The 25,502-nt window shown below is 41.0% G+C and overlaps 1 protein-coding gene across 1 annotated transcript; it reads left to right on the top strand.

The window, feature by feature from the left end:
- Positions 1-1,606: 1,606 nt before the first annotated feature.
- On the top strand, positions 1,607-23,662 carry LOC129339692 (vomeronasal type-2 receptor 26-like). The gene is made up of 9 exons (XM_054994272.1): positions 1,607-1,663; positions 11,407-11,480; positions 11,720-12,017; positions 12,709-13,620; positions 16,545-16,772; positions 18,869-18,995; positions 19,476-19,478; positions 21,778-22,639; positions 23,572-23,662. The coding sequence occupies exons 1-9, from the start codon at positions 1,607-1,609 to the stop codon at positions 23,660-23,662; spliced, it is 2,652 nt and encodes an 883-aa protein (XP_054850247.1).
- Positions 23,663-25,502: the final 1,840 nt, after the last annotated feature.

Genomic DNA, 25,502 nt, shown 5'->3' on the forward strand with positions numbered 1-25,502 from the left:
GAGGAATCTTCCTTGTTCTTTTCAGCTCTCTTATACAAGCCATTACATGCACAGTCTGGCTGGTGACATATCCTTCATTCCCAGATTTTGACATGCACTCAACATTTGAAGAAATTGTCAAGGAACGTAATGTAGTGTCAGTCACCATGTTGTACTGTGTCCTTGGCTTCCTGGCCATTGTCAGCTCCACTGTGGCTTTCTTAGCCAGGAAGTTACGGACAGTTATAATGTAGCCAAATTCATTACTTACAGCATGTTAGTCTTTTACAGTGTTTGTCTGTCTTTTGTTCCAACCTACCTCAGCACCAAGGGGAACAACATGGTGTCTGTGGAGCTCTTCTCTATCTTGGCCTCCAGTGCTGGCTTACTAGGCTGCATCTTTTCCCTCAAATGCTATCTCATTTTGCTGAGGCCAGATTTGAATACCAGGGGATGTCAGGAAAGCACTGAAAAATGGAAACCTTAAAGGCAAATGTGGAACAATTGGAAGAAAATGGGTTGGATCCAATCAGCTTTTCCACTGATGATATGGGAAGGAGAGGCCCATTCTGACAACCAAGAAAGGCTGTGCTGGGGTCATGCGGGAAATGATTGTCATGTAACCTCTATCAATCCCATTAGATAAATAGCAATATATTTTTCATAATTTACTTTTAAAAAATAAATTATTAGTAAAAATAAATAAAGGTAACGAACCCCAGTGGGAGTTATTGAAGGCAACAGATACTGAAATAAAGAAATAATGAAAGGAAAAAATGTCATTTTATTGTACCTTAATTGTATTGTTGCCCTGACTTGGATAGCCCAGGTGAGCCTGATCTCATCAAATATACAAAGCTAGGCAGGTCTGCCTTGGTTAGTAATATGATGCGAGACCACCAAAGAAGGCCAGGGCTGCAGAGGCAGGCAATGGCAAACCACCCTTGTTAGTCTCTTGCCATGAAAACCCCACCAGGGGGACCTATAAGACAACTATGACTTGAGGGCACTCTCCACCAATTGTATTGTTATATGCCAAAACTTGCAGGTACAAAATGGATTCTTTGAAGTTGATGTAATCCTTGATAGATGAAATACCAGAATGATGAGGTTGCTGTAATCCTCCATGATGTTCTTGGTCAGAAAGGCCTCACTATGTTCCAATTATGTGATCCAGAGTGATGTATAAGGATGTTTCAGTTAAGGAATAAATCCTGAGGATTTAGTCTGTAGTAGCAAAATAGAAAAGAGTCCAGTAGGACCTTAAAGTCTAACCAGCTTTATCAGTTTGCTTCTGATAACAACATTCCATCAATGCCTTAAAGGGTCACCATAGTTCAACAGAAACCTTTCAAAAACAAAATCCAACAGGAAGCTGCTAAATTGGAATTTATATGTAAATATGACTCAGTCAGACTTGGATTGAATAGAGACTATGAATGGTTATCTTATTATCAGAAGTAACTGATTTCATTATGAGAAGCAAACTGATCTCATCATCAGAAGCAAACTGATTTGCATCTACTCCCCCCTCCCCTCCCCACCTATATATATCTGGCCAGTTTCTTCATACCCAGCATGCATCTGATGAAGAGAACTGTGCCCAGGGGACGCCGGGCAAGCCAACATGGCGGCCACTATGCTCCATCCTGCTACCCTGCCTGCAGCAGCAACCCAACCCCCGGTAAGTCGGGCGTTCGCGTTTCTCGAAAGCTTATGCTACAGTAAAGTTGGTTAGTCTTTAAGGCGCTGCTGGACTCCTTTCCATTTAGAGAAAGTAGAATATTTTCTTTCAAAACCTTCAGCAATTTTATGAAGGAAAACTGAACCAAACTTCTTTCTCCCTGTCCGCTTTGATGCCTCTCCCAGCTGTCCATTTTCTGCCTGAACATTCTAAGATTTCAACATCTCCCATTCAGAGGTAATTAATGGTAGTAAGGAAAAGCACCAGAGAGACTGAATTTAAAAGGTGGCTGGATTTGACCCAGTACAAGAGTATATTTTGAAAGGAAAATGGCATCATAAACTAAAGTGGCACAACAAAGAACACACAAATAACACATGAAACTGACTGATGCTGACTTACACCATTGGTCCATCAAGGTCAGAGAGGCAGCAGATCTCCAAGGTCTCAGGTAGAGCTCTTTAACAACACCTACTACCGTGAAGCTGCTTTTAGAACATTGTTGATCATGGGGAGGCAGTGTGCACGCAGCCACTTCCTCCACATGGTCACCCTGTGAGGACCATTAAGCAAGTGAGGTAGGGGCAGGGGCAGAATGTTTCTGCATGCCCTTGCTCCTTGCTCAGTGAGTCATTGCAGAGGGGAGAGTGGGATATGTTTGTACCAGACAGGAAGTACTGAATTATTAGGCATCATGAGGATGGCTTGTGAATTTGTACAGTGAGAACAGAGACCAAATTCGAACACATAGTCCAATGTGGAGGTATCCAAGCAGAAATGAAACTTAAACTTAGCTTTTTCAGGTCAGCTTGGACAGCCCTGAATGATGAGAAAGACTCCTGAAATTCTGGGAGTAATGAAAATTTCTCCCCCAGAATGTTGGGAGTGTTTCCAAGATTCAGAGAGGCACAGGAGAAGGAAGGGAGAAAGGGGAAACAGCCTGGGAGACAACGGTTAGTGTTTTTCTTGCATCACTTTTACTCTGCTTTGATGCACATCAAGGGAGGCTTTGAGGCTGACACACTATAGGCTTAGGCACCAGAATGAAGGCCCTTTTAGCTGAACCCCACCAGAAGTTTGAAACAGTCAGATTGGAACTCGCAAAGCTCTTGGGGAGTTTGCTAATTGTAGAACAGATGATGAACTTCCTGAAAGCTCCCAAATCTCTCAACTACTAGAAGAGCTGGAGACTTCAGGAAAGATGATTATCTGCCCTGTCATTATCAAGATCTATGTGATTATGGAAATCCCACAGCTAACCAGTGGCCACTTTCAAAATGAAAAGTTCAAATGCTATAAATGTTATAAACTCCAGTCAAAACAGCTTGTGCCACAGAGCTCTGGAAGGTTACTCAGAAGAAGGTCCATTTTTGTCAAAGGTAGCTGTCCTCCAATCTCTGTTAGGGCAAAAATCCAGACAGGAATTTGTAACGATGAAGAGAGCAAGAGTGGAAGAGTGATTCGACCATCACACTAGAGAATTAGTATAGGATCTCCACGCTGCCCTGAAGTTCTCTCTATTACTTTTATTGTTGTTTTTTAGTCATGCACTCCGAGCCTTAAGCTACAGTAAGTTCAGTCCCTGGAACAGCCAGCTTTAAAAGGATCATGTAACAGGCAATGTGGAAGATGCATGCTAGAGAAGAGAGAGAGCTGCTACTCCTCTGAGTGGACAATACTAAGCTTGACAGATCGATACCCTCATTCAGTACAAGGCAGCTCCATGAGCACTTCACAGGGTGGGTGTGAAGAGATGGAGAATTGTATATGCCACTGCTTGGCAGGAAGGCAGGATAAAAATGTCCTAGTCCTTTGTAGATGTTTTGTTTCTGTAACTTTACTCCAGATGCATTCTATTCTGCTTGCACATTTAAGTTAAAATGTTGCATCCATGCTGTTTTAACCAAAAGAAAGCCTTTTCCAGTTTGGTTTCCTCTCTTTGTGATTTGAAATAGTGATGTGTGATTTTCATGCCGTTTTCTGTTTTGTCATACTGAATTTTTCATGAAGACGTACATTTTTCAACCTTATGGGTGCATTAGTACTTCAACGTTCCATATCGTATAGACAAATTCAATTAATCCGAATCACAGATATTATATATCTATAAGTAGTGTATACATTGCATAGAAATACATTCAAATTGAGAACAAATCTACAAAATCCAATAGCAAAAAACAAAAGGACATGTAAGTAAATATAAAACACAGACAATTTGCTTGTCCCTCTTGCAGTTACACAAGTGAATGCCTAGGGAATGATTCGGCTATGGAACTGGAACTGGGGCCACATTTTGCCAGCATTCTTTCTGGTTTTAGGATTGCAGCTACTCCTGCTAATGCCTTCCAATGTTTCCAGCAACAGTTTGAAATCCATTTGCCTTAGGCCTCAAGACCTTTCTCATCGTTTCGATAGATCCAGAGATGGTGTGATCATTGGGGGATTTGTTTCCTTTAGAGCTATTGAAAATGTTTTATTCAATTTTACAGGACAAGACCCTACTTTTGTAACTGCGTGGTAAGTATCTCTCTGTTTTTTTAAAGATTGAGCCTTGGGTCTTTAGAGAATCTCATCAAACTTGTGTCATTCTTGTCTCAACCATTCCACTGTGGATTTTGGCTCAGTGGTGCTGCTTCAAACATGTTAATTCATCACTTAGAAATTATAGTATCAAGAGGTGATTCACCCGCATGAAGAGGCAATCTCAAATCTAATGTCACAGTCTGAATGTATGTTTCATCTCAATCACAGCTCTGTGTTCATGGATTGAGCTTTCTGTCATCTTGTATAAAACATCCCAGTGTACGGAAACCTAAGTAAAGATCGTTAACTCAAGATTCTCAATAAGCTTAACTGTAACGAGTTAAACAATCTGACAAAGCAGAGCCTTTAATAAAAATAGAGTGGTTAGGACCATTCCACAGATATAATGATGTCCACCTAGAGGGTGTGACTTTCTTCTCTCTCCTACCACAGCAACCCCAAATGTCTCCACCTTGAAATCCTACTTCCACCCCAGTTTTTCAAATCTCAGTTGAGATGGTTCCTTTCTAAGTTCAGTTTGAAATGAGACAATAAAGACAACTAAGATTGTATTTAAAAAATGCTTCCCTCCCTTTCTGAACGAACAATATTGTGTGAGCCAGTATTTCGAAGATCCCATTGATGCTAACATCCAGGCCAAAATCCTGCACACTGGACACCAGCAGGCCCTTAGAGGGTCATTATTGTATAGGGTCCTATTGTGTAGGGTACTATTGTGTAGGGAGCTACACAGGAACTTCATATTGAGCCAGTTCTTACAGAGGATTAACAGTGCAATCCTAAGCAGAGTTACACCAGTCTAAACCCATTGATTTCTTTTTTTTTTTAATAAGATTTTTATTGGAATTAGAATCATTTAATTTCACATTACAATCAATTCCCATTTCCCAATTTCTAACCCCCTCCCTTTCCCCCCTTTTTTTTGTAGACTTCCAACAGTTTTCCAACCCTTTGTCCCTTTTCCCTTACTCATTTTAAATTCATCTATCTAACAGATATATACTTTCCCTTTAATCTAAGCAATAATTCTTTAACTATTTTTAACACTCTATACCCTATCCTTAAATCCCTTCTTCCGTATTAGACAAACAGTTTGTCCCTTTTTTCATAATTTCCTGGTTTCCAATATTTCTATAAACCATATACCATATAAACCGTATAATCCATTCATTCATATAAGTCAACCAATTTAACTTATATTCTGTATATTATTTTTTCTACATATCTTATCTTCATTCTACTTTAGTTATATTTAATTATATTATTAATTTCCTCTTTCTTTAATTATACATCTATATAACTATCGTCAAAAGTTATCAATCAATTTGATCCATATATTTCTTCAGGTAGACTTATTCAATTTAACATGTTACACGTTTTTACCAGAAACAATATTAATTAGTCGGTCCTTATAGTTAGTTATTTTCTATCCATATTCTGTATATTTTTCTATATATAACAAGATAGCTGCTTAGACATTTTCATTTCTCTCTCTACCCTCCGGTAAAGTCACCCCCCCTCTACATTTTGTCATGTTTCAATAGTTCTCAAACTGCCACAGTTCTCCTCCCACCTCCCATTTCTTCAACACGTATTGCTTCAGCTTCTCCCAGTCTGTGTTAAACTGTCCTGAGTCCAGATTTCTCAATTTTCTTGTCATTTTGTCCATTTCGGCCATATACAGCAATTTGTAAGTCCAGTCCTCAATAGTTGGCACTTCTTGTACTTTCCATTTTTGCGCATACAAAAGCCTGGCCGCTGCTGTCATGTAAAATAGCAATGTTCTATATTGGGCTGGAATATTCTCCATTCCCAAGTTCAGTAGCAGGAGTTCTGGGTTCTTATTGATTTGAAATTGTAGAATCTCACTTATTACTTTTATTATTTCTCCCCAGTACTGCCTAGCTACCTCACACGTCCACCACATATGGTACAAAGAGCCCTCATGTTTTTTACATTTCCAGCATTTATTAGATGTGTTCGAATTCCCTAGCGCAATCTTCTTTGGTGTCATGTACCAACGATAGATCATTTTGTAAATGTTCTCTTTAATATTAGTACACGTTGTAGTCTTCATTGTGTTTTTCCACAAGTGTTCCCATGCCTCCATTGTTATTTCTTTGTTAAAGTTTATGGCCCACTTCACCATTTGTACTTTAACTATTTCATCTTCAGTATACCATTTCAGCAGTACTTGGTATACCTTGGAAATTTCCTTCTTATCCTCTTTTAAAAGTGTCTGCTCTAGTTCCGAATTCTCTGTTCTTATGCCTCCCTTTGCACAGTCCGAGTTGTAGAGATCTCTGATCTGCCTATACTGAAACCAATCATAGTTGGGTGATAACTCGTCCTGTGTCTTTATTTTAAGTTTAGAAGATTCTATTCGGGTTATCTCCTTATATGTTAAACACTGTTGCTCAGTATCGACAGCTCTCGGATCTATTACTTCATATGGAACCACCCACATGGGGGTTCCTTCTTGTAGAAAGTCTCTGTACTTCTTCCAAGTTGCAAATAGGCTTTTCCGTATGTAATGATGTAAGAACATAGAGTTCACTTTTACTTTATCATACCATAGGTATGCATGCCATCCGAATATTTTTTTATATCCCTCTAGGGCCAATAATTTCTTATTCTTCAACGTCATCCAGTCTTTCAACCACACTAGGCAGATTGCATCATAGTAAAGTCTTAGATTGGGCAGTTGCATTCCACCTCTTTCCTTTGCATCTTGTAAAACTTTCATTTTCACTCGAGGCTTCTTGCCTGCCCAAACAAAGTCTGATATTTTCCTCTGCCATTTTTCAAACTGCTTAGAGTCTCGGATAATTGGTATTGTCTGTAACAAGAACATTACTCTTGGTAACACGTTCATCTTAACTGCTGCAATCCTTCCCAACCATGACAAATTCAGTCTATTCCATTTAATCAAATCTTGCTCAATCTGAGTCCATAATTTTTCATAGTTGTTTTTGAATAGATCTATATTCTTTGCAGTCAGTTCAACTCCCAAATATTTCACCTTAGTTGTTACTTCACAGTCCGTTATTTCCATTAACAGTTGTTGTTTTTGCTTAGTCATATTTTTGCATAGTATCTTTGACTTCTTTTTGTTAATATAAAACCCTGCCAAATCTCCGAACTCCTTGATCTTCTCTATCACTTTTGGCATATTCTCCATTGGGTCTTCCACAATTAACATTATATCGTCCGCAAATGCTCTGACCTTATAAGAAAAGTCTTTTATTTTTATTCCGCGGATTTCTTCATCTTGTCGTATTTGTATCATCAATATCTCCAATACCAAAATGAATAACAGCGGAGACAACGGGCAACCTTGTCTTGTTCCTTTACTTATAGTCAATTTCTTAGTAGTCTCATCATTCACCACAATTGCTGCATTCTGGTCTCTGTAGATTTCTTTAACTGCTCTTATGAATCTTTCTCCCATTTGTAGCTTTTCCATAGTGGCAAACATAAAGTCCCAGTTCAAATTGTCAAACGCTTTCTCAGCATCAACAAAGAAGAAACCAACCTCTTTGTCACAACGCTTATCATAATACTCAATAGCATTGATCACTGTCCTTAAATTGTCTCTGATTTGTCTACCAGGTAAAAAACCTGCTTGTTCCTCCTCAATAACTTCCGAAAGCCATCCCTTCACTCTCTCTGCCAGTATCTTCGCAAAGATTTTATAGTCATTATTAAGTAAGGATATGGGTCTGTAATTTTTCACATTAGTCAGATCTTGGCCCTCTTTGGGGATCAATGAAATATTAGCTTCCTTCCAGGTATCTGGAATCCGTTGATCCTTTAATACTCCATTGATCACTTCTTTTAGGAATGGTACCAGTTCATTGGCCATTGTCTTATAAAATTTGGCTGTAAGTCCGTCTGGCCCTGGCGCCTTTCCCAAATTTGTTGATTGTATTGCCATTTTTATTTCCTCATCCGTTACTTCGTTGTTTAGTCTGTCTCTCCACGCTTCCGAGATTACTGGGAGCTTCATTTTCTCCAATTATGTCGCTATTGATTCTTTATTCACCTCTTTCTTATTATACAATTTAGCATAAAATTTATAGGAGGCTCTACTAATGGATGTCTGTTCCAAATACGTTTTGTTATCTTCACATATTTTATTTATTGTTTTCTTTTCCTTTCTCTTTTTCAATTGCCATGCCAAATATTTCCCAGGTTTGTTTGCACCTTCAAACCCTTTTTGATTCAGTCTTTTAAGATTCCACTCCAATTCTTTATTATTCATTGCTGTCAGCTGTTCTTGTAGTATTTTAATGTCCTGATAAATTTTCTTTTTCCCTGGTCTCTTCTTTAACTGTATTTCTTTGGCTTTTATTTTCTCCACAATCTCCTGTCTCTTCTCCTCTTTCTTTTTTCTGGCTCTTCCATTTAAGTCCATTAGTATGCCCCTAATTACCGCCTTGTAAGTGTCCCAAACCTTGTTGGTTGGTACTTCTTTATTCATGTTGTATTGTATGAAGAACTTTGTCTCTCTTCTCAGCATCTCCATATTCTCTCCCTCTTGAAGTAAGTCCTCATTTATTCTCCATCCTTTCCTTTTGCTCCTTCTCCCCAATTTCCACATAATTGGATTATGATCCGAGCCTACCATCGGCATTATTTCCACTTCTTTAGTCTATAACGCTAAGTCTTTTGAGGCCCAGATCATATCAATTCTCGATAGTGTAAAGTGTCTTGCGGAGTAAAATGTAAATTGTCTGCTTTTCGGGTTTTGTCTTCTCCATACATCTTCTAAGGTTTCCTGTTGTATCAATTCAAAAAACAACTTTGGTAGCAATCCTCTCTTCTTTTGTGCAGTTGATGATTTTTTGTCTAAATCTAAATTTGTCACTCCATTGAAGTCTCCAGCAAGTATTATCTGGTCATATGAAAGTTCATCTAGTTGCTTCCTTAAATCCTCAAAGAAGCTTTCTTTTGCTCCATTAGGTGCATAAATTCCAACTACCAGCACTCTCTTTAAATTCCATACGCATTCCACTGCTATAAATCTGGCTTCCACATCTTTCATTACAAACTTTGGCTGCAGCTCCTCTTTAATATAAAGCACTACTCCTCTTTTTTTCTTATTGGAGGCCGCTGCAAAATCATTGCCCAATTTTTTTGATTTTAAATACTTTACATCTTGTTTTCGAATATGGGTCTCTTGCAAACATACAATATCACATTTTTGTTTTAATAGCCAGTGAAAAATGCTTTTTCTCTTATTCGGTGAATTAAGTCCGTTTACATTCCAAGATAAAACTTTACACTCCATAATCATAATCTTGTTGCTGGTAAGTCCTTTTCATTGTCTCTTATAAATCGCTCCATCTCTCGTTCAGATCTGATGCGTTTTTTGGCCCCTCCAAATTCAAAGGACACTCCTTCTGGTAATTCCCATCTATACCTAATTTTCATATCCTTCAAAATCTGAATTAGCGCCTTATATTTTTTCCGGTCCAATAACACCGATCTGGGTAGTTCCTTCATGATGATAATCGTCTTGCTGTCAATCTCCAATGGATCTTGAAACTGTTTAGTCACAATCTTCTCTTTCATATTGCTGGTCGTAAATTGCACAATCACATCTCTTGGTAATTTCCTCTGGGTCGCAATTCTTGAATTTACACGATATACCACGTCCAGGATAGCCACAACTTCCTCCTCCTCCTTCCCCAGGTATTCAGCTAACACCTCAGTCATCTGTTCTTGCGCTATCTTTCCTTCCACTTCCGGCAAGCCGCGAAATCTTAGCTGCTTCTCCATGTGTTTACTTTCCGCAACCGCCATTCTCCCCCTCATCAGCCTCATCTCTGTTTGTTGCGTGTCAGCTAAATTCTCCACCGCGCCTTCTACTACTTTGACTCTCTGCTGTGTTCCTTGCAGTTCATTTTGCATTGTTTCCATACCTTTCTTTACTTCTGACAGCTCGCTTTTCACTGTCTGTTTAACCTCTTTGATCAGCTCCGGTTTCATGTCCTTAAGTTCTTTAATCACTTCTAAGAGTTTTTTGTCTAGGTTCTCTATTGCCGATTGCCACTCTTTTTTCGACATCGTGGGGCTTGCCTTAGCTCACTCCCACGAGTCCGCCCTCTTCCTTAACTCCGTGGCGTAAAACTTAGTGTCTTTTTAATTTTTAATTTAAATGTCCCGGTCTTTTTGCAAAGAAAAAACTTTTAGAAAATCCAAAATGTCGGGCGTCTTTTCTCTATGGTTCTTCTATGGTTTTTGTAATCCAAAATGGCTTACTTCCTCTTCCGCTGAAGCCGCGGCTTTTCCCCTTTCAAAGATGGCGATTCCCTTCTTCCTGCCCTCCGGCAGGGGCCGCTTCTCTCCAGCAACTCTATTGTTATTACGTACTTCCTGCCTCCCGACTTCCCACAGTAGCTCTTGCGATGGTAAAATTTTCTCACAGCTCCATAACCGCAAGTATTCAAAACAATAGTCCAAATAATTAATAACTTCTTTAAACTTAGTCTTTTTTCTATTTCGACTCTTGCCGAGTCTTCTCCTTATAGTTAGCCTGTTGCAGTTTTAAAATCTACTTTTAATCTTCTTTACTTTTAACAATCTGTCCCGTATCAGAAGATAGTGATCTTTACCTTCCCATTCATTTTCCGTGGGTTGTAATCACTGTTTCAATCTTCGTTTCTCCTCTACTCCTCTTTCCCCTGTTGAAGCTTGGGTACGTAGGTCTTATGCCAACCGCATTGGCCCCGAAACTGCCGCAGAGATCATAGCCGACCTGTCACAGGGTGGGACCTCAAGGGTCGTGAGGGGGCCCGTCGCGTAGAGCCCCCCCTCGCCCGAGATCAACGCGCCCTGAGGTCTTGAGCATTCTTTGCCTGCTCTCCGCCTGAGAGCAGTCGGCCGCGGGCTATTTTGCCCCCGCCGGCCGCTTAAAACGGCAGTCCGGTCAGCTCCGCAGTTGGAGCTGCGTCAGACCTCCATGAATCCCAAACCGGAAGTCTAAACCCATTGATTTCAATGGGCTTAGACCGAGCTTAGGATTGCTCTGTAAATGTATGAACATATCCTGTCATCTCCCCTGCTACCCAGAGGCTACTTTTCATATCCCCCAAAGCATTCAATGCACATGCAGGTTTCCAAGATGCAGGACCCCCGCACGAATCCCCTCTTATGGATGTCTCTGATGAGGCTGTATCCTTATTCTTCAACAGGAAGGCATCCGCACTGATACATTCATAGAAGCAAATTCTCTTCCTGAAACAGCTGAGACTGAACCAGGGTTTGTGTAAGACAAGCTAAACAAATCAATCAAGTAGGAATTTTTCTGTCAATGATAAAATTCTACTGTCAGGGAGTAGCAAGGCTTCTACGTATAAGATGGGGAAAAACCTGTCAGCACGAAGAAGGCTTGGAGTTGCAGCCCAGCTAAATTTCTGTGGTGAGGTCTACAGTTAGATGCTTTTGGAAATGAAACACATTTATTGATATAACACATTGTCTGCCAAATTTTTTTTTTTTTAATAGGGCGATACCTAAAAACTACCAGCATATTCTTGCCTTTGCTTTTGCTGTTAATGAGATCAGGAAGAGTAATCTCTTACCCAACACTACATTGGGATCAAAGATCTCTGACAATTATTTCAATACACGATATATATATCAGAACACTCTGGAGCTACTCTTCAGAGGAAATCCGATTCATCGTAATTATTTCTGCGCCAGGAAGCAGAAAATAAATAAACTGATGGCCACCATCAGTGGACTTCGCTCCGAAAACTCCATTCACTTGGCCAACATCTTAACGATTTTCAAGATTCCCCAGGTATGTGTGTTCTTGGAAATTCATCGATCCAGACATTTAGCAATAGAGAGATGCTTTTCATTATGCTTTCTGTGTTCCTTGCAGAACTGTCAAATTGGTGGTGGAAAGTTCTGTCAAGTCACAGCCAACTTATGGTAACCCTATAGAATATTCAAGGCAACAGCTGAACAGAGGTGGGTTGCTAGTGCCTGCCTCTGGCTCTGAACATCCTGGAGGCCTCCGTTCTAAGTACTAACCTAAACAGACCCTGAGTAGCTTCCAAGATCTGATGAGCTCAGTCTAGTTTAGGCCATCCAGGTCAGGGCAAGAAGAATGAATCTTCATCACAACAAATTCATGGCTACCCCACCTAATGGGGCATTCAGGGGAAGAGAGGTGAAGGCCATTTCCTTCCTCCTCATAGAAACACCCATCTTCCCTGGAGATCTCCCATCAAAGGAGTAACCCGGACCATCCCTGATAACCTTCAAAGCTCTCAAGAGCTTCGGTTAAGCTGGGATATTCAGACGACTTACTTAGTAGACACCATTCAGTCCACTGCTCAGAATTCTATTATTAATCATGATTCCTGTTAGCTTCTTGGAATAAAAGATTGTCCAATACCATGCTCTGCCTAAACCTGAAAGTTCATGGTGAATTTTCTTGCCTTCATTTTTGTCACCATTGTTAAAATCCTTATCTTTCATCTTAGGTCAGTTATGGTCCCTTTGGCCTTATGCTGAACGATAAAACTCAGTACCCATATTTCTTCTCAATGGCTCCAAATGATGTTCATCAATATGTCGGGATTGTTCATCTCCTTAAACATTTTGGATGGAATTGGATTGGTTTAATCAGAACAGATGATGAGGAAGGAGAAATTTTCCTTCAAAACTTGATGCCAAAGTTGTTGCAAAGTAACATTTGCATTGTTTTCAAAGAACTGCTTCCAAAATTCAGGAATTACTTAATGGATGATTCAGTTCAAGAAATCTTAGGAAGGATAGCTTTTAACCTCTTGAACAAAACAAACACCATCCTTCTTCATGGGGATCGTCAGTCTATGGAACCTTTACGAATACTTCTACTCTGCTATGAAATTGATTACAGGCTACCAATAGAGAGAGTTTGGATTATAACATCTCAATGGGATGTTACATCTGTTTACGAATTGAATGAATTCGCTGCAAAATCCCTCAATGGCACTATGTCCTTTGCGCTGCACACAAGGGTAGAGTTTGGATTTCAGGACTTCATTGACAGCATACATCCATATAAATCGGAGATTTTTTTGATCGAACTGTTCTGGTGTGAAGTATTTCACTGTTCGCTACCATTTTTTTATCTATATTACCTAAATGCTGGAAACTGCACAGGGGAGGAGAAGCTGCGGAGCCTCCCAGAAACTGTGTTTGAAATGAGAATGTCTGGTCAGAGTTACGGCATCTACAATGCAGTCTATGCTGTCGCGCATGCTCTCCATGCCATGTATTCATCGAGAACTTGGAAGAAAGCAATGGTGAAAGGAGGTCATCTCAGTGTTCAGCCATGGCAGGTCACTCACCCTTTTGGACATAACTCACCCATAAGCAGCATCTTAGCTTGCAGCAACACAAATGCCACTGTAGGAATTATGTATGTCCATATAATTTATTTTCCTGGGAGACATTTTATGACGTTAACTCATAAAATGCATGCAAAGTAGTTAAAGTATTTTAATCTGTGCCTAATCATAGAAGGACTTTTATCTTAGCACCCCATGCTCTTTTGTGACAAGTGATCTTTGAGAGTTGGCTTAACAGAATTCCTTTATCCAATTGTTTTGTCTGTGTAGTTTAGGAAGATTCAAGACTGTGACTGTAGGGGCAGGCAATTCTTTTGGATCCAAGAACCGAAACATGCAAAGTCTGATTTGTCAAGTTGCTCATATGCCAGAAAACAAAAAGAGTAAGTTAGAATGGGCTAGAGATGTGGGTTGTATTTAAACCCACATGGAGCAAATTTTCACCAGTGTTGGAATCTTTAGGATTTGCCTTTGACTCAGTTGGTGGCTGTGAAGATCTAGGAGGAAATAACAGGGAGAAGACATGCCTGTTTTCTCCTCCCGCACTCCTTCTTTCAGCTCTGCCAGTGTTTCAGCTATTTTTATGGGGATCTCTCCTTGGGGCTAAGCCTAGTGTGTTTCCATTGATTTTTTGTTGTTGTTGAGGCTTGCTCACTCCTAGCTTTTAAGGAGATCAGAAAATTGCTTCTCTCTTGTTTGGTTTACCAGGTATTTGGTTACCTTCCTTGCCCTACACCTTCACTACATCAGTTCCAGTTCCTTCTTTGAATAGTACAGGCTAGAATAGGATTTGGGATTTAATCTACAAGAAAATGCCTTTGTGCTTTAGACTGCCCCACATGTATTTTGGATGAATCCTGCACATATTGTGCCTCAGATTATCTGAAGAAGGAGAAGAAGAAGAAGAAAATGAATGAATGAATGAATGAATGAATGAATGAATGAATGAATACAATGGGAAACAATTCTGGCAATCAAATGTTTTATTTTCCCAAGTAGTAACTGTATCAGTTGACATCAAAAAAGCAATGATGTATCTTAAGTCAATTAAGGTTATTGTGGACTAAATTGTCATGATGCAGAATTGAGAGATGAAAAAGACATGGGCCATCAGAGACACTCAGAAAGGGTGCTAGGAGTTTCCCTTATATCACTGGGCCATAATTTTTTTGTGTGCGGAACAAAAAATCTACTTCAAACTATTGATAAAATACGTTGAAAGTGCATTATCCAACATGTGCAGAATCAGTCAGAGTTGCACATATAAAACTCAAGACCTGCCTTGACGGTTAGAGGCTCTGCTACTTCAGTCCTACAAGCTAGTGTGGGGGGCAGTCTATTGTTGCTTCGCAATTGTGAGCTATTCTGCACCTTGTAGCAAACCAACAAGGAATGGTGTTTTACCAGAGACAAAGCTTAAAAGCATTCAAAATATAAGACAGTTTAATGAAGAAATAAAAAAGAACACGTGTCTTTTATGCACATCCAAGGAGAAGATGTATCCAGAAAACTAATAATATCACCTTGAGGGCGTCAATCCCTCTGGGATTCTTTGCTCTTCCTGCAGACATTCAGCTGCCCTCCTCTCCGTCGCTTTAGGCATTCCATTCTAAATGGTAAATCATTGTCCTATTTCAGCCAGATCCGTTAGCATATGCAAGCATTCAAGGATGTTGTATTGTTGAAGGCTTTCATGGCCGGAGAACGATGGTTGTTGTGGGTTTTCCGGGCTGTATTGCCGTGGTCTTGGCATTGTAGTTCCTGACGTTTCACCAGCAGCTGTGGCTGGCATCTTCAGAGGTGTAGCACCAAAAGACAGAGGTCTCTCAGCGTCACAGTGTGGAAAAGATGTAGGTCATTTGTATCTACTCAGGAGGGGTGGGGTTGAGCTGAGTCATCCTGTAAAAGTTTCCCAGGGTGTGGAATGCTAATGGCGGGAGGCTTCACTGTATCCTGAGGAGGTTCTTTTGCATATGGATTGGTGCTTGATGTGCTAATCTTCTCTGCAGGGCTATTGTCGGGTGTAGAGTGTTTTGTTAGCCTGATGTTTTTCAGAACTGGAAACCATGCTCTGTTCATTCTTAAGGTTTCTTCTTTCCTGTTGAAGTTTTGCTTATGCTTGTGAATTTCAATGGCTTCCCTGTGCAGTCTGACAAAGTAGTTGGAAGTGTTGTCCATTATTTTGGTGTCCTGGAATAAGATACTGTGCCCTGTTTGCGTTAGGCTATGTTCAGCCACTGCTGATTTTTCAGGTTGTCCAAGTCTGCAGTGTCTTTCATGTTCTTTTATTCTTGTCTGGATGCTACGCTTTGTGGTCCCGATGTAAACTTGTCCACAGCTGCAGGATATATGGTATACTCATTCAAGGATGTTGTTTATCAGCAGGAGGGCTAAACCTTGGGCTGCTCCTTCCGCCAGCTATGAGTTTGCAGATGGGTTGCAATTTACAAATATGGCCGTTTCAATAGTTGAAATATCTGGAGTGAATGCCAGATCTCTAACAAAGTGGCATGCAGTTTTCCCTCAGTACAGACACTTCAAACAATATTGTATTTGAAGAAAGATTTTAAACATTGAATGTTCTAAAATTAACGATTTTCTGAAATTAAAAATGTATTGCACAGATTGAAGGATTATATCTCTGGAAGTTCCAGAATTCTAATGTCAGGTCATTTTTCATTAGTTTCTTTGTATATGTATTTTTTCTCTCCCAATATAGATGTAGTTGTTATTTTTTAAATTTTTAAAAAATTTTTAAACAAAATAAGGATAAAGAAAAAAGGAAGGGGAAGAAAATTTTTTTAAAAAAAGATTTAAAATGCACATTACAAGGACTATTCAAATTTTAGTAAACATGTAACATTTAAGATATGAGTAAAGTACAACATATTCATAGTACTTAAGAATATTTTCTCTCTCAGTTCTAATGAATTGTAATGTCAGCTCAACTTTCTTCTTATATATTTTTATCTTTCCCAATCTAGATGCATTTTTTTCTGAGGAATGTCCGCTTTAACAATACTGCTGGGGAAGAAATCTTCTTTGACAAAAACGGAGACCTAGCAGGTGGCTTTGATATCATGAATCTGATCACCTTTCCCAATCAGACTTTCCAGAGAGTGCGAGTGGGATGGATGGACCCCTGGTCTCCTACAGGCAAAGAGTTCTACGTTAATGAAAGTGCTATTGTGTGGAATCAGAAGTTCCAGCAGGTGTGGATAATCATTTTAAAATAAATGATACCTTTGGAAAACTATAATAAAGGGGAAATGCAGTGTTACATATAAAAGTCAATCCAAACTGTAGCTATGCCCACCATGGTGGGTGTAGTGGTTAAGAGTAGAGGTGGGCACGATCCAAAATTTTTTAACAATCCGGCAGATTGTGGATCGGCGCCAGCGACTATCCCAAATTAACGATCTGTGCCGATTATCCCCCGTTCCCGATCCGTGGATCATGGAACATGGAGGCCAAAGCGGGGCATGCTGTATTATGAGGGAAGGTGGGTGGTGCTGGTGGCCACTGGGCCTGGTGGGCATGGAGAGGCGGCGACGAGCCACCTCCCCTCAGGGGGCGGGGGTCTGGCCACTCACCAGCGGCACTCCCCATGTGCCTGCTCGCCAGGCCAAACTGGAGCACGCTGGTATTCCCTGTGCAGGAAGGATGGTGGGTGTTGGTGGTGGCTGCCAGGCCTGGCGGGCATGGGGAGGTGGTGGCGAGGTCTGTGTTTGGCCGTCAGAGCTGCCTCTCAGGGTTTGCAGGGATGAGATTGGAGTGCCCATGGCTACAGAACACCCCCTTCCCCCTCCCTACCCTGGGTGTCTTCTCCTAACTTGTGACTGCTTTGGTGCTCCGTGGTTGGAAGGAAGCCCTGCTGATTAAGGAAAGCTGGGCTTCCATTCGGGTTTCCAGGGCAACAGAAGGAGGGCAAACAGAGCTCAGGCATGCCCCTGGCTCCATTGCCAGGGGAATAGATTGCTGGCGCCTGAGTGTCTGGATCCCCGATCCGAGCCCAAACGCCCCGATCCAGGCCGGGTCACGATCACGCAATTGCCATTATTGTGTGGTTTTTTTTTATCGTAATGCGGATCGTGCCCATCTCTAGTTAAGAGCTTGGTACTCTAATCTGGAGAACTGGGTTTGATTTCCCACTCCTCCATTTGAAGCCAGCTGGGTGACCTTGGTCAGTCACAGCTTCTAGGTGCTCTTTCAGCCCCACTCACCCATGGGGTGTTTGCTGTTGTGGGGATAATAATCATATACTTTATAAACTGCTCTGTGTAAGTGTTAATTTGTCCTGAAGGGCGGTATATAGATCGGATGATATTATTATATTGACCCAGAGAATTCTTGTAGATTGGGGAATTTCATTTCTGAAATTAATTTTTTGGGCCATAGGTTCCTCTTCTTCTCTATTTCTCTTTTAAGAATTGGACTTCTCTTTCATTTAAAGATAAATCAAAGTGCCCTTTTATAACCTCAGCCTTTGCAATTGTTATGCACCCCGTGGCAGTGTTCTAACAGGAGACAGGAAGGGTTGGGAAGACACTGCTTGCCTTTCAGCATCTACCAAGTGAAATTCTGAAATCTTGCAGAACCTCCCATCCTGTCCCTCCTTTCTTCCAATGTCTCTTTGATCAGAAAGGTATTGATTAGAAACTGATTCTCAATTTCTAAAAACAAGAAAAGAAACAGATAGTTGGGGAGAAACTGGGTAAAAACAATTAAGAGAATTTCTGTTTAGTCAAAAATATCTCTGAATACAAACAATTAAACAATCAACAAAGTACCTTTTAGGATAACCACCCAGAATAACAAAACAATGTGCAGAACTGTCCATCAAGAAAAAATGTCTCTGGAGGAGGTCAGGGAGTAATGGTCTCCTGTACTGGGGGGTTGCGTTGGCCACAACATAGAAGTGTGTTTCTGTACTGAGGGTGGGTGCGGCCCCCATCACCCCCTGTTGCTGAGGTGTCTTTTGTCGGTGGTCATCCCTTCCTTGTGGGTCCAGGAGGGTGACTTCCGTACGTTTTGAAATATTGTCAAAGGAGGTTCAAGCACCACTGAGTGGAATTTCAGAGGATGAGAGGAAGGGCGCAGCTGGGGTGGTAGGTTGTGGGATGGAGAGCAGGAAAAGAAAGATCAGATGTTGCTTTAAGGCAAAGGATTCAAGATGCGGGGTAAGTAGCACCATGACTGTGATCATCAGACATATTCTGGATGAACTTATTTCTGTGTTCTTGTGCAAAAAGATCAGAGTGGAAAACTGAGAGATAAAACTAACCACCTTTCTTCTGGTTATCCATAGAGCATTCCTAAAGCTACATGTGTCCCCAACTGCCACTCAGGGTACAGCAGGATTGTTCAGGAGGGGAAGCCCATTTGTTGCTATGATTGTGCTCAATGCCCTCAAGGGAGCATTTCAAACCAGACTGGTAAGTGAAAGCCTTTATCTTGATTGGGGGAAATTCCACATGCCTAGCATTGAGCCCTGCCATATCAATATTCTGTATAAGAAAGGAGTAAATGGTTTGGTAATTTTCGTTTTGAACAGCAACAAGGACAACTCATGGTTTGAGTCAACCTGATATGGCTTTTCTTTTCTAGAGAATTTGCCCCTATATGTTCTCCACAAGCTTAGTTAACTAGTCTGATAATCATCTAAGATATGTTACCGTTTGCATATCCTAGGAGAGGAAATGTTTGGCAACCTTCTAAACATGTTTAAATTTTTCAAGTGACGTGAATTTCAGTAACTGCAACAACATCTCAAAGAACACATGCAGCATTAAGCCTATGGCACATTATGAGGGGGCTGTTCTAATTCAAGTATTGTTGCGTTAATGTTGCTCTTTTGCAACATCAACACAACAATAGCCAGGAGACAGGAAAACTGTGAGCAAAACTGTTTCCAGCAGGTAGCCATATTGTTCTGCAGTAGACAGCAGGATTGGATCCCAATGGCACCTTATAGATCCTCAAGATTTTCAGGTTTTGGACTTTTGAGAGTCAGAACTGCCTTCTTCGCATGATTTGAGCAAAATAGACATGTATTAAAGTTTTCCAAAGCCTAGTCAGAACAACGGAACTGATTGAATTTGATTACTCTGCCAATTTCTTCAGGACTGTCTCTTTTTATGAGGATTGGAAGATGGCTCATGTCAACAGTTTCTGCAATGTATATTCTCAATGGGTACACTTACTAGTTTGATGGCTTTTGTTTTCATAATTGATGACATGAATTTCAGTAGTTGCAAGTGCAACAACATCAATTTTTTTATATATATTTTTATTTTTAACATCTAAAACAATGAACTACAAAAAAACTACGATAGTACAAGGGAAGGGAAAAAGGGAGAAAAAGAGAAAGGGAAGGGGGGTGGAAAAAAGGGGAGGGCAACATACAAACAATAAACACTACACTTCAATGCTTTCCCTTCATACTGCCATAATTAAAAATTAAACCTTAATAAAGAAATGATGGAATGGTTGATCTTACAAAATACAAATTACAGTTCAAATTAAATCTCCCCCCCCCCCCGGGCCTCGGACGCAGTTCTCTCTGAGCAGCTACAGCCGCAGTGCTCGTTGCCTCCCCCCTCCCTCCAGGCTTTGGATCTTCTTCTTTTTGCTTGGTGTCTTGCCCAGATTCTTGATTTTTGTCCACAAAATCCCTTAGCTGATCTTCCGAATTAATCTTGTAAGCTTGATCTTTATAACTGTACCAAATTCCTTCCGGAAATAGCCATTTGTACTTTATGCCACGTTCCCTCAAGAGAGCTGCCAGTCTTTTATACTTAAATCTTCTTTTCCGAACTAAAAATGGAATATCCTTCAGTATCTTGACTTTATTTCCCAGATAGTCCAAGTCCGCATTATATGAGTTATATAGGATAGTGTCCCGGACCGTCCTAGATGAAAACTCAATAACAATCTCGCGAGGCAGCTGCCGCTTCATTGCATATTTTGAAGAAGCCCGACGGACTTCCAAAATGGCGGTTTTTACTTCTTCTTTAGTTGCCCTCGCGGGTGTCGCCAATAGTTCCGAGGCAAGATCCCTTAGATCCTCGTTTTCCTCCTCTTTAACATTCTGGAGACGCAAAATGGTCTGTGTTAGCTCCACTTGCAGCCCGATCAGCTGGTTTTCCACCAACTTTAGCTCCTTGTTCGTTGCTCTCATGAGTGACGCATTTTCCAGAGCAGACTTCTCTGCCCCCCCGCTACTTCCTTGATGGCTTTCACATCGCTCTCAATTAAGCCCACCCTTTGATCTGTTTCATTCAACTTGTCAACAAAGGGTTTTATGACTTCGATAACCAACCTTTTCACCAAATCCTCGAGCGACTCCCCTCTTCCCTGTAGGGCAGCCGAAATTGACTTGCCCAAGGCAGGACTCTGCTTTTTCGCTGCCATTTTAGGGGGGGGGGACCGCCAACCTTCCGAAACTCTGCGAGGGGGAAGAAATCCGAGTCTTCTTAACTTCAGATCCCACCACTCCTTCACATGCGCTTGTAATAACAGAAGGGATTCGCTTACTTACAGGCTTCCGCCTAGTCCTGTTCTTTGCCGTTTTCCGTGGCCCGGCAGCACACAAGGTGCCACGCACGTCTACCGGCCTCCATGGGGACAGATGGGCAATTTACCCCCTGCTCGATTTCCAGGGGGCTCTTCCCGCCACGTCCCGGACCCAGACTCCCTCCCTGGGAGTCCTGGGGGCTCACCTTTGCAGATCAGCTGCCCGGTCAGGCTGCTCGGCCACTTCCTTTCGGACCTGCCAAGAGGAGCGTCCGACATGGCCACGAAACCGAAACCGAAAGTGCAACAACATCTAAAAGAATGTAGGCAGCATTAAGTCCAGGGCACCTGTAAGAGGAGATCTCTGGAGTTAAAGTATATAGGGCAATACCTGCTGTTTTGCACCATTAATACTACAAAATACATGATACAAAATAACACTGAGCAAAACCAGTTCAAGTAGGTCACTATGTTGGTCTGCAATGAAGCAGCAGCACTGGAACCCAGTGGAACTTTACAGATTTTCAGTGTACAATAACTTCTTTCAGAACATTGTTTTAATAACTGATATCGTTATTTTTGAATAATAGTGGGAAAGTTTCATTTTTAAAAAAAATAACGCAGTGCTGTGTTCATAGGCATGATAATGATCAACCATTTGTGTGTATTTGTGAATACTGAGACCGTGATTATGCATTTCAGATGCTGAAAAATGTGAGAAATGCCCTGAAGCCCAGTATTCAAATAGAAAACAGGATGAGTGCATTCCTAAATTGATCTCCTACTTATCCTTTGAGGACCTGATGGGAGCAGGTTTGGCTTCTGTTGCCATTTTGGTTTTTATAATTACAGTTGTTGTGATGGGGATCTTTTTGGCTCACAGAAACACACCTATTGTGAAAGCCAACAATTTCAGCATCACATGCATCCTGCTCTCCTCTCTGATGCTTGGCCTTCTGTCTTCCTTCCTCTTCATCGGCCAGCCTGGGACTGTGACCTGTCTCCTCCGGCAAACACTGTTTGGCATCATCTTCTCCCTTTCAGTTTCTTGCGTCTTGGCCAAAACCATCACTGTGGTTCTTGCCTTTATGGCCACAAAGCCAGACAGCAGGATGAGGAAATGGGTGGGGAAGAGACTGGCTCTCTCAGTCATCATTTTTTGTTCTTTGATTCAAACTGGCATCTGTGTTGTTTGGCTGGCAACATCATCCCCCTTTCCAGAATTTGACATGCACTCCGAGGTGTCTGTGATCATTCTACAGTGCAATGAAGGCTCAGCAGTCATGTTTTACGTGGTTTTGGGCTACATGGGTCTTCTGGCCATCATCAGTTTCACTGTGGCTTTCCTAGCACGAAAGCTGCCTGATTCTTTTAATGAAGCCAGGCTGATCACCTTCAGCATGTTGATTTTCTGCAGCGTTTGGGTGTCCTTTGTCCCAACGTATCTCAGCACTAAAGGGAAATACATGGTGGCCGTGGAGATCTTCTCTATCTTGGCCTCTAGTGCTGGCTCATTGGCTTGTATCTTCTTCCCCAAATGCTATATTATTTTAGTCCGTCCAGAACTGAACACCAGAGAGCAGCTAGTAAGGCAAAAGGAAACAAAAGCCCTTCACACCTAACTCTTAATGCCTCTTTATTTTTGAACTCTCTTTCTCTTTCCTCTATACCCAATTTAGTGGCGAAAGGGCAACTTTTCAGTACTGTGTTCCACAATGCCATCTATGTCACAGTACAAATATTATGAAGAAGAGAAATGTATTTACAGAGAAGGAAAAATTGAGATGTTTTTGGACTGTTGTCCCACTTTTCCTGTAAGCTTCCCTCATCCTCACTATGTATGTACTTATGTGTCGTCCATTCACAATGGACTAATGGCAACCCCAGGAAGGGCCTTTCAAGACTACTCAGAAGCAGAGCTGGTGTGCTATTGCCTTCCCCTACAGAGTCTTCCTTAGTGGTCCCCCACTGCTTCTGCCACAGATTATTTAGTTGCTATTTTATGTTTGATGTTTTTCTAGAGATCATTTGTTCCTGTTTGCAATGCATAAGTCCTTCTTGTTTTAGATTTTTTCCTTAGAGTGCAAAGGTATGCAACTCAGAGCAGCCACATTGTGTATCCAGAAATTCTAATAAAAACATCAGTGGACCCAACAACTGTTCATTCTCTAATGCCATCACATGTCAACAATTCCCTTTAAATTTCAACAATTCCCTTTCAATTAGGTAGCATGGAGCACAATATTCGAGATAAAATTGTAACTCTTACCTAGCCTTTAACAGGTCAGATCGCAGAAACCATGGTATCCAAAAAGCGGACCGTGAAATGAATCTTAGGATAACACTATCGGACGAGATCCAATCTCTGCAAAAATATAACAATGGAATGCAAGATGGAAAACAGATACACTACCCATATTGACAAACTGGTATTTAAAAATCTGGCATTATTTTATATTTGGATATACTCTATCTAGCAGAAAATTATCCTAAAACTGCCAATTTTATGGAAAAATGGCTTTCATTTTTTAAATATATCACTCTTAATAACATACAACCATCAAAATGCCATACCAAGCAATTTTAAACTCATAAGAATTGGCTTAATATTCACTAAACCGCCCTCACCTAGATAGCCCAGGTGAGCCTGATTTCGACAGATTTCAGAAGCTAATTAGGGTTGGCCTTGGTTAGTGATTGAATGGGAGACCTCCAATGAAGACCAGGATTGCAGAGGCAGGCAATGGCAAACCACCTCTGTTAGTCTCTTGCCATTAAAATCCCACCAGTGGTCACCATAAGTCAACTCTGACTTGATGGTACTTATATCCCGCCCTCTCAACAAACGGGCTCAGGGAGGGTCATGATGACATCATAAACACCACACTTTAATATACAACAAATAACAGTTAAAACCATAAAAAGATAGAATCAACAGATCTCATTAAAAAGTCGAGCGGAACAAAGCAAAAGCAGCAGTTATCCTGCAGAAGAATTTCAAAGCGAGTTTAGGAAGAGAGACTGCTGAATTGCAACTGATAATGACGCTCAAGACAATGCAGCCACCTGGACTGAATTGAGACCTAGGTTGCCTGTCTCATTGCCAATGCTGATTTCTCCATTCCTACAACCTCTTTGCATGTCCCACCTAATCCAATTATGCATGTTATTGTCATTGGCTGCTTCCACACACGTTGGATAGTCCACTTTCAATACTCTTTAGTGCACATTTGAAACTGATTTTCCATGTGTGGAAGAAAAAATCCACTTCAAAAGGATTGCGAAAGTGCATTGAAAGTGCATTATTCAACGTGTGTGGAAATGGCCATTCACTCGCTATTTTCATTTACTTGCTATTGTCATTCGGCATCGGAAATTATTCCACTCTCCAAGTTATAAGGCCACATGGATTCACATTCTAGCTGTATCTGAAGTGAGCTATGACTCACAAAAGCTCATACCCTACCCCAAATTTTGTTAACCTTAAAAGTGCTACTGGATTTTTACTCTTTTCTACTGCAGTTAGGCACCAGTGATGCTGGTTAAGATTTTCCTTTTAATTCTCATTTCTAAATTGACCACACCAAGGGAGTTCTATCCCACCCATTCAAAGTCACCATTCTGATTGAACTTAAGTATTTCATTGCGGAAATTGGCATGATTGGTACATCTTGCACAGCTTTTGGGACAGAGAGGCTGATAGGGCAATCTTGCAGCTTCACAGTGCTGAAGGGACTGTTATGACTTAGGAAGGGTCCTGGTTTGGAGCTGTTGTTGGGATCTGAAGGCTCACTGATACCTAAGGCCGATCAGACGTTATGCTGATGACAAGGGCTTTTTTTGAGCCGGAACAACCCGGAATGGCATTCCAGCAGCTCTTTAAAATACCCACGTGATAGGCGCACGTATTGAGAGGTGTACCACCACATTTGTGGGTCATAAATAGCAAAGAAGAGTTCTGCTACCTATCCAAGATTTGGAGAAGTGTTGGATGGTCTGAACAAAGCCAGCAGAAGCAGCTGTTTTCAATCTCCCACCCCGTACAAAGAACATCTATAATTGTTTTAGGGATGTTTTCCTCTAAAGCGGTAGATGAAACATTCTAAATAATAAATATGTAACCCATGATTCAGTCTATTAATGCATCTTTCATTCCCAGGATAATGTGACACATTATAGTGAGATGTATAAGAGGAACATTGTTGTAAGAGTAATTTTTTTTGCTGTTTTTCTCATGCAATAAAATTGTTTAAAAGTCTGTCCTGAAATGAGGAACAATTATTTGTAAAGGTTATTGGTCTGAGAAGCCTAAAGATCATTTACTGTTGCTCATGTGAGCAAGAAAATCCCTAAGAGCTGATCATTCGCTTTGCTGCATAAGACGATCGGCCCTGCACTGTCTTGTCCTTAAAAGAGCCTTGTGCCCC

This window comes from Eublepharis macularius, chromosome 12 (genome assembly GCF_028583425.1).
Source record: "Eublepharis macularius isolate TG4126 chromosome 12, MPM_Emac_v1.0, whole genome shotgun sequence".
Classification (NCBI taxonomy): Eukaryota; Metazoa; Chordata; class Lepidosauria; order Squamata; family Eublepharidae; genus Eublepharis; species Eublepharis macularius.